Source organism: Vicia villosa, unplaced genomic scaffold (genome assembly GCF_029867415.1).
Source record: "Vicia villosa cultivar HV-30 ecotype Madison, WI unplaced genomic scaffold, Vvil1.0 ctg.000561F_1_1, whole genome shotgun sequence".
Lineage (NCBI taxonomy): Eukaryota > Viridiplantae > Streptophyta > Magnoliopsida > Fabales > Fabaceae > Vicia > Vicia villosa.
The window spans coordinates 150,586-164,185 of NW_026705256.1; the positions used below are offsets into that span (position 1 = coordinate 150,586).

The 13,600-nt window shown below is 34.0% G+C and overlaps 1 protein-coding gene across 2 annotated transcripts; it reads left to right on the top strand.

Annotated features, from left to right (window-relative positions):
- The first annotated feature begins 6,365 nt into the window (after positions 1 to 6,365).
- LOC131629353 (phospholipase A(1) LCAT3-like) lies at positions 6,366 to 10,844 on the top strand. 2 transcript variants are annotated; one of them, XM_058900139.1, is made up of 11 exons: positions 6,367 to 6,675; positions 6,753 to 6,844; positions 7,084 to 7,211; positions 7,305 to 7,440; positions 7,551 to 7,602; positions 7,793 to 7,893; positions 8,374 to 8,553; positions 8,735 to 8,892; positions 9,320 to 9,374; positions 9,855 to 9,908; positions 10,212 to 10,844. In XM_058900139.1, exons 1-11 carry the CDS (start codon positions 6,465 to 6,467, stop codon positions 10,389 to 10,391), a joined length of 1,347 nt encoding a protein of 448 aa, XP_058756122.1. In that variant the 5' UTR covers positions 6,367 to 6,464; the 3' UTR covers positions 10,392 to 10,844. The 2 variants fall into 2 exon arrangements, with proteins under 2 accessions (XP_058756123.1, XP_058756122.1); XM_058900140.1 differs by lacking the exon at positions 8,374 to 8,553 and having other exon boundaries at positions 6,366 to 6,675.
- Positions 10,845 to 13,600: the final 2,756 nt, after the last annotated feature.

Below are 13,600 nucleotides of genomic sequence, written 5' to 3' on the forward strand. Positions count from 1 at the left end.
TTCCAACGCAGTCCTCGTGATCGATACTTGGTTTTCAACCTTTTATTACTACTTCGTAAAAATAGTACACTTGCTATTTTTCTGATCATCCATCGAAGACAACAACACTTGGTCACTTGTAGAATTGCCTCAAGGCAAGAAGGCGATTGATGTCAAGTGGGTATACAAGCTGAAGATGAATCCCAAAGGTGAAGTGACTCGACATAAGGCAAGGCTTGTGGCGAAAGGATTTCTTCAGAAAGAAGGAATTGACTTCAATGAAGTTTTTGCACCCGTTGCTAGAATCGAAACAATCAGGTTGGTTGTTGGTTTAGCAGAAATAAACAGTTGGCATATACGTCAGTTGGACGTGAAGTGTGCATTCCTAAATGGACCTATAGACGAATAAGTCTATGTTGCACAACCAGCTGGGTTTATGAAACATGGCAAAGAGAGAAAGGTGTACAGGCTGCATAAAGCCCGTATGGACTGAAGCAAGCTCCAAGATCTTGGAATAAGAAGATCGACAGTTTCCTAAGGGAGAAGGAATTTATGAAGTGCATAACTGAGCATGACGTATATGTAAGAAGAAGAAAAAGTGAATTGCTTATACTATGTCTCTGTGTCGATGACTTGTTGATAACAGGTAGCTGCAAGAAAGAAATTGAATACTTCAAAGGAGATCTTAGCAAGGAGTTTGAAATGTCTGATTTGGGCGACATCTCATATTTCCTTAGCATCGAATTCTACAAGAGTAGTAGAGGCTTGATGATGCATCAAAGAAGATATGCAAGTGAAATTCTCAAGAGATTTGAGATGGAAGAATGCAACTCGACTTCGACACATGCAGAACCAAAACTGCAACTGTCTAAAGATGCAAATGAAGATGATGTCGACCCAACCCAGTACAAAAGACTTATTGGGTCATTAAGATACCTTTGTCATACAAGGTCTGACTTAGCATACAACGTTGGTATGGTGAAAATTCTAGTAACACACGCTCGATGTCTTACGTGATTTTATGACATCCACAATTACACAACACCGATAATTATAACACAAGAGCATAAAAAAAATAAAGAACACACAAAATTGTTTACCCAGTTCGGTTCAAACAACCTACTCTGGGGGCTACCAAGCCAGGGAGGGAATCCAATATAAGCAGAATTAATTCGGAGTTAAACTCCCCCATTTACAACTCCTCACTTAAAATTTACCCAATGCAATTCCAACATATTCCTAGACCTGAGTATCTCCAGTCACTCCCCCTCAATCACAGCAGTGATTACACATAAACATAAACAATTACAGAGAGAAGACACTCTTCAAAAACACACCCTGATCTGCTTAAAAGCTTCAATCAAGAGACACATACTCGTGCTTAAAATTTTAGAGTGACAATAAACAAACACAACCTATTCCAACGCAATCATCAAAGACAATTGCTTGGATCACAAGAGACAGCTACAGAACTACGGTTCTTCACAATACACAAAATCTTCTATCTGCATTCCAAATTAGGATTGCAGTCTTTTTATATGCAGCTCTTGGGCCTTGGGCTTCTTTTAGAAACAAATTAGGGTTAACCAAGTTAACCTAATTTACACGCCATCTGGTTATTTACAAAATGTGCTGTCAGCAAGATCTTCTGGACGAAATATTCAGCACACAATAAAAGGTTTCCTAAACTGATAATTGAGAGAAATCAGGAAACACGTTTAATAAACAATAACAACTCCTGCTGTCACACACGGATGTTATGACATCGGTCATGACATTCACTACAGAACCTGTATTAGCTTCACACACATGCAGCCTGCATAAACAATATTAACCAGGTATGGTTTACCACAGATGCAACCAATCATGAAAACACCTTCATATGGTAAGTAGATTCATGCAGAAGCCAAAGGTATCACACCTAGTAGTGGCAAAGAGGATATTGAGGTATCTAAAAGGAAGGCTCAATTATAGAATTTTATTTCCTGTAGCTGATAAAGGAAAAGAATGCAAGTTAGTGGGATACACTGATTCAAGCTTGTGTAGTGATGCTAAGGATCGAAAATCTACAACAGGATATGTGTTTATGCTAGGTGGTGCACCATGTAACCCCAAATCTACCTCACCGTTTAATAGGAAAATCAGAGTGCAAAATCTCGAAAACAAGCAACACATTTGAGGCGTCACATATATCAACTTAAACAAATCACAAATCATGCTCATAATCATGGATACATAACACTTTATCGGAGGAAAACTCATACATCATTAGTCATTCAAATCCAAACAATCTCATAACATCGCAACGGAAATCCAATACCAACATAATCCAAATCATAACATATTTGCCAACATGGCAACAATTTCCAACATGTCTCAAAATAAAGAGAACGACAACAAAATCCAGCAAAGTATAACGACATAATCAAAACAAATGAACGCCCCCTAGTGCTACGTATCAGAGCATAGACACACCGACTCGAGCTAATAGGTAAACGGGTACTCCGCATCGTTACCTGCACGTTACCAACAAAGGGTAACATTCAAACAGAAGGGGTGAGATATCATTAATTATAAAGAAACATATGATAATATCCAAAGCATGGTAAAGATCATACATATATCACCACTTCTCATCACATAACATCTTACGACAACTATCATCTCTAAACAACTTACAAAACGACAACAATGTCAATAGTCAATTATGACAACATACTCCATTCATAATTATAACATCAATGCATTACAATAACATCTCATCCTCGCGTCACAATAACCATCTCGTCGTCTCACAATTCAAACATAAATCAATGCAATTTATATGTGACTCGACTTATGCAAATGCATGTGGTACCATTTGGAGTATAACTCCCATCGTCTCAAAAATAGTCAGTTGGGCATCTCGTCGCTTTTTGCCATCAAGGCCTCATCGCTTTTGCCATTAAGGCCTCGTCTCTTTATGCAATGGATGTGACTCAATGAATGCAACATCCACACAAACACAACATTTACAACACATCACAACATCGACTAAACATCATTACTTTTATAGTAATTCATCACTTCACAATCACGTCGCTATGTTGTAACACCATACAACAATATATCACTTCACAATCGCGTCACTATGTTGTAACATTATACAACAATACATCACTTCACAACAACAATCACAACATCAAACAATTCCATTCAAGGAAAGCTTCAAAAGGTTTCCAAAAGGTTTTTCAAATCATATTCATTAGAAAGACATCGATTAAAGCTTCACGGAGGTTCAAACAACACTTAAAAAGGAGTTACGGATCAAAAGATATATCATTACAAAGTTTGAACAAGTTTTGTATAGCAGGGTCCGCTCAGCGACCCTCAAGCGGGCTTATGGAAACTCAAAATCAATAATCCAGCTTGAAACGCGCTAATACAGACTAAAAACAGAAGTGAAATGAAATCAGAGCTCCGCTTAGCGAGCTCAATTAATTTTTCAAAAACAAACAGCATCCGCTTAACGGCCTCGAGCCCGCTTAATGGACGTGCGATTATGCAAAAAAATCATCTCTGTGACAGACCTGCGCAATCACTCATCCACCACCCAAAACTCATCCCAATCAACAATTAAACACATATAATCATAACATCTAACATCATTCCTCATCAATCATCAATCAAAACATGTTTTCAACCAAAAATTCATGGAAATTCATCAAGAACCCTAAATTTCTACAACAATCAATCCATGGTTTCTACATACAATCTAACCCACCCTAAACATCATCATACATCCCTTTAGCATGAAAGAACCCCACCCTTACCTTGGGTTTTGGATCGAAGACAACTCTAGCTTCAATCTTGGATTCTCCTCTTCTCTTCACTCTTCTCTTCTTTCTCTATTTTCCCCAAATGAGATTCTAACTTCTAATTCTCTAAAGCCCTTGTTTTGTTAAACCTTTACTATCTTTCTAATAATGCTAATGGGCCCTAATTAACACCTCTCAATTACTAATACCGATTTAGGCCCAATAACTCATAACACTGACTAACTCTCTAATTTATGTTATTAACTAATAATACTCAACTAATTAACACAAAACCAATTAAACACACAATTAACACATAAATATCAATTAATTCACATAACACACATAAAATAAATAATTAAAAGAAAAATGGTTGTTACACACCAGTTGCTTGGAGTTCGAGGAAGGAATTAATAGTGACACTATCGTCGTGCAAAGCAGAGTACATAGCTGCTTCTCTTTGTGCATGTCAAGCAACATGGATGATGAACTTGGTCGAGGAGATAACAAGTAAAGATCATAGAGCAATTACCCTAAAGATCGACATCATGTCAGCTATCAACGTGACGAAGAATACAGTAGCGCATGGTCGAAGCAAGCACATCGAAATGAGGTTTCATTATCTTCGAGAGTAGGTAGCTAAAAGGAAGATGAATTGGGAACATTGCAAAACTGAGAATCATATTGCAAATATCATGACGAAGGGAGTGCTGGTCGAAGTGTTAAGAAGACTAAGAGCTACGGTGAACATAGATAGCCTAGACACAATGAATTAGGTGGTGTGTTAAATTGTAATTCCTGTGTTGAAAATATTTGTTTTGTTTAGAAGTGTGAAAACAGTTTGTTACACACAAAGTTGTTTTAGATCTAGATAGATTTAGGCTGTGTTTGGATTGGCGGTGGATAGAATTGATTCTGAGAGAATTGAGTTTGGTAGAATTGATTTTAATAGAATTGAGTTTACAAGAATTGATTTATGTTTGGATACAATAATATAGAAGTGATTGTTATCCATTAATGTTGTTTGGATAGTTTTAACAAAATTGATTTTGAATTGTATAATTACCAAAATGGTAATAAATTCTAGTACAAATCAAAAAGAAAAGAAGTAATTGATAAAAATTAAAGAGGGTAAAATAGGAAAATTTAAAAGAGTTGTAATAAATAATATATAATAAATGTAGAATTGATTCTACTAAACTCAAAAGCTAGGAATTGTAGCTTCTACTAGAATTGCTTTTGGAGGAGGAGAATTGATTTTGAAAAAGTATCCAAACAAAAAAATAAAACCAATTATCAAGTTGAAGTGAACTAGAAGTGCTTTTGGGACTTGTAGAAGCCAATCCAAACATGCACTTAATTTAGATTTAAAATAGATTAAATTTGATTTAGTTTTAAAATAGGTATTTTGGGCTTTGCCTTAGGAAGCAAGCTAACCTAAATCTATAAATAGGGAGTAACCCTCATTATTTTGTAATTAAGTCAAAATGTTGTATTTTGTCAAAAACAGTCAAAATGTTGTATTCACAGAATTTGTAGTTGCAAGTGAATAACAAAGTTTTCCACAGTTTGTAAGTAGAGAGTTACTCTGCAGAAATCCTAGTCTCTTTTCTTCTTTAAATTTCTTTTAATTTTTCATTGTTATCGTGTGGTGATAACAATCTTATTCATCAAGATTGATAGAAATTCCAATCGATAGATGGTTATATATATATATATATATATATATATATATATATATATATATATATATATATATATATATATATATATATATATATATATATATATATATATATAGATGATTATATTTTTTTTATAGTTTGAATGAAAAATAAAAATTCGATATTCTTGTATGTTTTAAATATTTTCAAACTAAAAAAATTTAATAAAATGAAAAAAAAATGATCTAAATGTGCGTATACAAAGTTACTAAAAGGATCAAATAAAAAGACAAGTGAAATAGTAATCCTCTTATAAAAGGTAATATTGACATTTTAGAAGTCCCAAAGACATATTGAAGGTCATAAAAGTTTCCATATTTAAGTTATTAAGTTTTGGACTTTTAGCTCCCATGGTAGAGAGCATATCAATAAATAAGGAGGGCACACATGCACAATTAGCAGGTATGCTGTTCAATCAAGCAAGCACATGTTAGTCCTTTACTATACAAATTCCAATTGACAATTGAACGGAAATTGCGCCTCAAAGAAACAAACAAAACAACAAAATCACTCGTTCCGTTTCGGACAAGTAAAAGGCCAGTACCATCATCATCACTAAAGTAACTCCACCAACCAAACCGATCAATAATAATAACAACAATATGCAGGTGCCCCACACCGTATTTCAATACCGTTGTGGTTCATTATATCATTTGTTTTATTTTTATTTTTTACTAATTAATAAAAAATTATAATTAGTTATGTGTAAAATCAAATGTCATGTTCCTGTCTATCCAAATATTTTCTTCCATACCTGTGCATACTCAAGATGTCCAAATAAAAATTGAAAAGCATATTATAATAATAATAATAATAATAATAATAATTATTAGTATTATTATTAGTATTATTATAAATAGGTGTTGGTAGTTGCATCCCAGCTCAAACAGTCAAGAAGGAGAGTAACATTACGAGCTAGTGAGTCTGGTTGGTACAGCTAACTAACGACTCCCTCGCCACCGCTATGGGTTTCTGTCCGTGTTTCGGCGTCGAAACATCCGAACAACCACCACTAGCGGATCGTGATCCGGTTCTACTCATATCAGGCATGGGTGGCTCCATTCTCCAATCAAAGCCCAAGAAATTCGGATTAACCACCCGTGTTTGGGTCAGAATCTTCCTCGCTGACTTAGAGTTCCGAAAGAAGATTTGGTCAATTTACAATCCCGAAACAGGTACTACTACTACTGCGATACTCTACTTACGATTATCATTCACTCATTTCTCACGTTAAATTAACATCAATTTTCAGGTTATACTGAAGCGTTAGACACGAAATCAGAACTTGTTGTTCCGGAGGATGATCATGGTCTCTATGCAATTGATATTCTAGATCCATCATGGGTAATAAATAAACCTCAAAACTAAATCATATATCTATTTATTTTTTAAGAGTTTATTGAATATCTATATTTGAGCATAATTTAGATTGTTATTAATTGATATCATGAATATTTAAACACCTAAAAGTTGTGACACTTTATTATGTTAATCTTCGGTGTTAACGATTTAATTTGGATTTTTAAATTTGTTTTTTTTAATGATTAAATTAAATGTTTCTTTTATGTTATGTGTGGCTGCAGTTTGTAAAATGTGTGCATTTGACAGAGGTGTATCATTTTCATGACATGATTGACATGCTTGTTGGATGTGGGTATGTTAAAGGAACTACTTTGTTTGGATACGGATATGATTTCAGACAAAGCAATAGGTAATGTCGTTTTATAAACATCATTCGGTTAAGTGCTTATTGAAAACTTGATCCAAACGGGTTCTTAAGTGCTTATGTTGACATTGTTGATAGGATGGATAAGTTAATGGATGGCCTTAAGCTGAAGTTGGAAACTGCTTACAAAGCCTCTGGTGGAAGAAAAGTCAATATAATTTCACACTCCATGGGAGGGGTTATGATCTTGTGTTTCATGTCACTTTGCAGAGATGTGAGCATAGTTTTTCTCCATCACTATTTATGAAATTTGTGCTATTTCTGCAATGTATAGGTAAGAAAATTAAACCGGAACCGGCTGTTATTTATGTTGTTCCTTCGCAGGCATTTTCAAAATATGTGAATAAGTGGATTGCCTTGGCCTGCCCTTTCCAAGGTAACAAGATTTGTAGAGTTGATTGATTTATAGTGCCAATCGTACCTAGTGAAAAAACGTTTTAATTTTTTGATTTGTTTGAATCACAAATTTAAAAGGACTTTAAGTCTCTTCTCCTTTACACTCTCCTTTTTCCAATTTTATAGATGTATTCACTATCTATGCTTGAATATGAACTCTACGTGAACAGGAGCCCCAGGATGCATCAATGATTCTCTATTAACTGGATTAGAATTTGTTGAGGGCTTAAAAAGCTATTTTTTTGTATCAAGGTGGACTTTTCATCAATTGGTACATTCTTGTTCTTGGTTAATTTGCCTGTTATTGTCTGAATTGAATGTGAAGATAAATGATAATACTTTAAGCGACAATAATCTTCAATACCCTTTCAAAAGTATTTATCATTGCCTAGGAAGCGGTCAATCCAGTTCAATCCAACTGTCTCTTCGAATGAGTTGGACGTGGACCAGGCTTGAATCCCTTGGAACTAGTGGATATGATCTGCATACAAGACGGAATAGCACTATGAGATCTCCTCCCTTCAACCCATTTGAAATTTCTAACAAAGTTATTGAAAGGCTACACACTGATGAACCCCTTGGGCGCCTGTAATAGTGATCCACTTCTGTGTGCAGATCATGTCCTCATGTGATTGAGAAACAAAGCTTGGTCACCATTCAACTCATTCATTTGAGAATGGTCGCGATTTTTATGCTGTGTGTAACTTGTTTTAAAATCACTAATTTTTTTGAGATAATCCTATCACATTAGCTAGTTGAGTGCCCATCAATCTATGAGATGTTGGCAAATCCAGATTATAAATGGAAAAAGAAGCCAGAAATTAAAGTTTGGCGAAAGCAGAAAAAGGATGGGAATGAAAATATCAATTTAGAATCTTATGGACCAACCCAGAGTATCTCTGTATTTGAAGGAGCACTGAGGGACAATGAGGTATTTTATTTCAACTATTCTTTAGTTTCATAAATGTAATATTAATATGTATGGTTATACATGCTTTGAAACGTTCTAGTAATTCATGTTGTGAACCTTTGATTTTGCTTGAATGATTACAATTCTGTTAAGTATTTTGTTGACACATGTAGGACTTATGTTTTTCATTTTCTTTTTGCAGCTAAAGTATAATGGGAAATTAATACCACTGCCCTTTAATACAACTATCTTTAAATGGGCTACTGGAACTCGTCAAGTTATAAGTAATGCAAAACTACCAAACGGAGTCTGCTTCTATAACATTTATGGAACATCATTTGAAACACCTTTTGATGTTTGGTATGTGACTAAACTGCTATTGGAAAAAACAAGTATGTCTTCGAATTAATGTTGGTTGAGAGATGGAAGGTTTGGTAGAAACTGGATCATCTCACAAAACTGATATTGGGATGTTTATCTATCTTAAAGCTTTGGTCTAATTATGCTTATAATCAATAATCAATACTTTACTTATGAACTTTCTCGATTAGCTGGTTTTGTCTAGTTCCTTTATTACATTTCAAAAAGTTTTTCTTTTTTCATGATTTTGTTCCAAGGAAGAAGGGTTATCTCATCATTGTTAAAAATAAGGATAATCTTTTTGCTGACACTTGGGGGTATACACCGGGTCCATTGTTGTTAGAATTTAGATGAAATATCCTCTGCTAGGTTTTCAACCGTTCTTACGATATTTTCTGACATATCCTGATGTCCATGCCTAATGCAGCTATGGTTCGGAAAAATCGCCAATTGAGGACTTATCTGAAATATGCAAGACATTGGTGAGCCACTTAAATCTCTTAGACTCCAACAATATAGACTACTTATACGATTCTCATATCTTTATTCTTTAAAAAAAGCTTAATGATGCTGCTCCATTTGGTATCTTTTTTGAGAAGTCTTAATTAGATTTAGATTTCAAACAACTCCCACACACTTGTGAAGTGGGGCTTTTCTACAAACTGTAAACGTCTCATTACTTTCCTATGTGGGTCTATAAGTAGAAGTTCTTTTCGCAAATAGATAATGCATGCCATATAGTGTCTGCTTGGCATCCTATGCGGGATTATGACAATGTGAGATAGAAAAGAGTGAGAAAGTGTGAAATATTCTGTATATGTGCATTGAATTAAAAAAATTCTCTATGCATTGCTTTTAGTTTTGTCCCTGGAATGTCATAACTCTCTCATTTCTTTCTAATTGCAATGTGTGTTATTCATGTATATTTGCATCGAATTAAAAAAAATTCTTTATGGTTTCAGCCACAATATTCTTATGTTGATGGAGATGGATCAGTTCCTGTTGAATCTGCCAAGGTGCTCACTTTGATCTTTCCGTATTTTGTACATATACTTAAATTGTAGGGTTGATTTTATCATAACTACTTAGGACTTGGCTATAATGCCAGATTTTAATGTTAAAAGTAATTTTTTTATCAAGATGTTAAAAGTAATTAAACAGGTCATTCTGAGATTTTTAAGCTTTTCAAGGAAATTATTTTCTGGCTTTTGAAGATTGATGCATTCTGGCTTCTGATGTTCCCTTAATATTGTAGTTCCAAATTTATCTACTGATAATAATTCCCTATTCCCTATGCTATATGTCTTTTGATGTCACAGGCCGATGGACTTGAAGCCGTTGAAAGGGTAGGAGTTACTGCTGATCACCGAGGATTATTACGAGACAAAACTGTATTTAAACTTATTCAGAAATGGTTGGATATTGAGCCAGTGGTAAGCAAGCATTCTAAAACATCAAAAGTAGCAGATGCGAATACAATCAACCCTATGGTTCTCTAAATTTGTTCCTTTTGGAAAAACGGTGGATCGTATACATGTGCTTGTGTTCCACATCGATGAAAGGAAAAATATTGTACCATGCTATTCTTTTTAAGAAAACATTCAACAATCCAGGAAACCCCTTTAGCTACCATTATTTGATATTTATGCAGCAGATGGGTTGGTAAATGTCCAGGTAGTCTAAAGCTACTGGATATGGTATAATTTAATTCTGCATCATGTATAGTAGAATTCATTATTGGATAGTGTGTACTATATTCAGTGATCATGGAGTTATGTGTATCTTGTTCTCTCACATCTCCAAGACACTTGGCTGCTGTGTGACTAATTTCTTAGTCCTCAGCATGTAATAATAAATGTATTATTATTTGAGCATTTTTATTATTATGCTCTATATCAATATGTTCGAATGTAAACTAATTTCACAGTAAGAAATACTTATGCTAGTTGAGAAACTGTATTTAAAATATATGAACCAGTCATTATGAATGGTGGTCAAACCCAACTTGTTTAGCTTGACATTATTTTCATTGATTGGCTTTCATGTAATTTAGCAGAGGTATGTGATTGTTTTGATATGCAATGCGGTTGTAACTTGCAAGTGACAGCTATGGTAGCTGTGAAGGTTGCAAATGTATTTGTACTTTGTATGTGCAAGTTATGCTAATATGTATTATCTGTTTATTTTGTTGATTTCTAGTAGATAGCTGTCGGGAGTAATTGGTCGTCTCGTAGTTATTGACATTATTGGGATAGATTCAAGTATTGACTTGAAAATATTTTAGGTTTGATATTTGGTATTAGTGTTCTTCGAAGAGAGGTATATATAGTTGAATTCGTCCATTAGACCGCCTACTACATTATTCATACACCAAACCCAATATGGTTGAGTGTGAGAGGGTATATATAGTTGAATAAGGCAAGTCTCATATTGAACAAACAAAATTTGGAGAGAGTTTATATACACATTTGTTATAACTAAAGTGAAAGAAAACATTAGTAGAGATAGAAAACAAAATTGTACTACTCTTTTCACAAATATATCTTTACACTAAAATATGAGTTCTATTTTACATAACAAAAATAAACAAGTAAATCATGAAATTAATTAAAGACCTCTAACAATCCACTCACTAGTGGGAATTATAGGAATATGGAAGAATGATGAATCTAGTCCATATATAAGTCCATATATAATTTAGATGCATTGGTTGTTGAATGAATAAAAATAAAATAAAATTTTGTTTATAATAGTGATTAAAAAGTATATATCTTTCGAATTAGATGCTTAAAAGTTCTACTTCCGAGTGACTTTATCACATTTTTTCTAATAATTACAATTGTAATTTTTTTTAAAGAACTATATTTAGTTACATGTTTTAAAGAGAATTTCTTTGAACAACTTGTAAGGGTGAAAAAAACTCTGAAAATTCCAAAATGTTCTTTGGAAATGCATCTCCGAAAACACTCTGTTTACACATGAACGTTAAATTTAAACATTTAGTGATATTTTCAGAGATGTATTTTCGAAAATATTCTTTTTATACCACCTTGTTGCATGAACTATTTCATTCACCTCATTTCACCATATAACCAAAACCCTCCAGAAACTTCATCCACTGTCAATCGATTTTTCGTCTTCAAACCAAGTTTGAAATATTTTATCATGTCAAAGAGAGCATAAAAAGCTACAACATAAGGTAAATTTTACTCATTTCATAGCATTGAAGCTGATTTTTGGATAAAAACTGCATCTCTTCGGAAATGCATTTTCGAAACCCACATAAATTATTTCGGAAGTGCATTTTCGAAACTGTTTGTTACAGAAACATAATTCTTAATAGATTTTCTGTTTTTTCCCGTTTTAGATATGGTGCACCCCGACATGTTTCCCAAAGCTGTTTCAGACAAGGAGAATGATGATGCCAAGTCGGATGAGGTGAAGGACGATGTTAAAATGATTGTTGTCCAGATAGATGTTCGACAACAATTTACAAATGATCAATTTTTTAATGCTCGTCAACATATGCGTGAATGGGTCCGAATGGAAGCTAGCAAACTCGGGTTTGACGTTGTCATTGAAAGGTCCGAAAATGGCACTAGCAGAAGGAAAACATTTGTAACGATGAGATGCGAGAGAGGTGGAAAATATGTTTCAAAAATTAAGAAGTTAAAACATGATGACACCGGATTGAGAAAATGTGAGTGTTTGATTAAATTGGGCGGATCATGTAGGGTGGATGATACGTAGTAGTTTTCTGTCATTTCTGGTAAACATAATCATGCCCTGGACACCAAGCTACAAGGTCATCCAATTGTAGGTCGACTTAAGCCGGAGGAGAAAGAGATTATTTTGGAAATATCGATAATCAAAGTTATGCCGAGAAACATACTTGCAAATTTAAAACGGAAAAGACCATAAAGTATTTCAGATATCAATCAGGTATACAATGAACGTTATAAACATACTTTCCTTTGTTTCACCTTTAAAAACTGCAAAGGCTTTTGGAATCATTTGTTCATTTGGATCTCTTCCTATGACTGCCAATATTTGTCCTCCATATAGGCCCTTCAAAAAACAACCATTAAGTCCAATTATAGGTATGCAAAATTTGAAACTCTCTTTCCATGTTGCATAACATCAATATTTATGCCTCCAACCTCAACCTCAGTCATTCAAACTACATCCTTATTACCAGCCATATTCAAGTCAGTTACACCATCTTCTTTACCAATGATAACTTCCTCAACCAGTTTTCCAATGACATCTTCTTCATGAACATTAAAAACAACATTATCTATGATTTGGGTCTCATCCTCCACAAAACCATCATAATAATCAAGTTGAGAAACTAAATATCGTACATACAAATGGACACGCTTATGTACCTTACATAAATCAACTATCTCTTGGGCGCCGTTATCAATACTCAAAGTAAACATACCAATTGTGGGGTCCTTGTATAGTACTATTCTAGATTCCTTATATCCCAGTTATTTAATTATCCCTAACACCTCAAAATAGCTCCATTTATCTACATCACATTTCACCTCACCAACTAATCCCTCATAACTAGAGTTAACACCACCTTCAAAAAAACCTCCCTGGTGTATAACTACATGAACAAATTCATCCATATTTTACCTAAAAATTAAAACATTTTGAATCAGTAACACAAAAACCTAAATATATGACAAAACTCAAACTA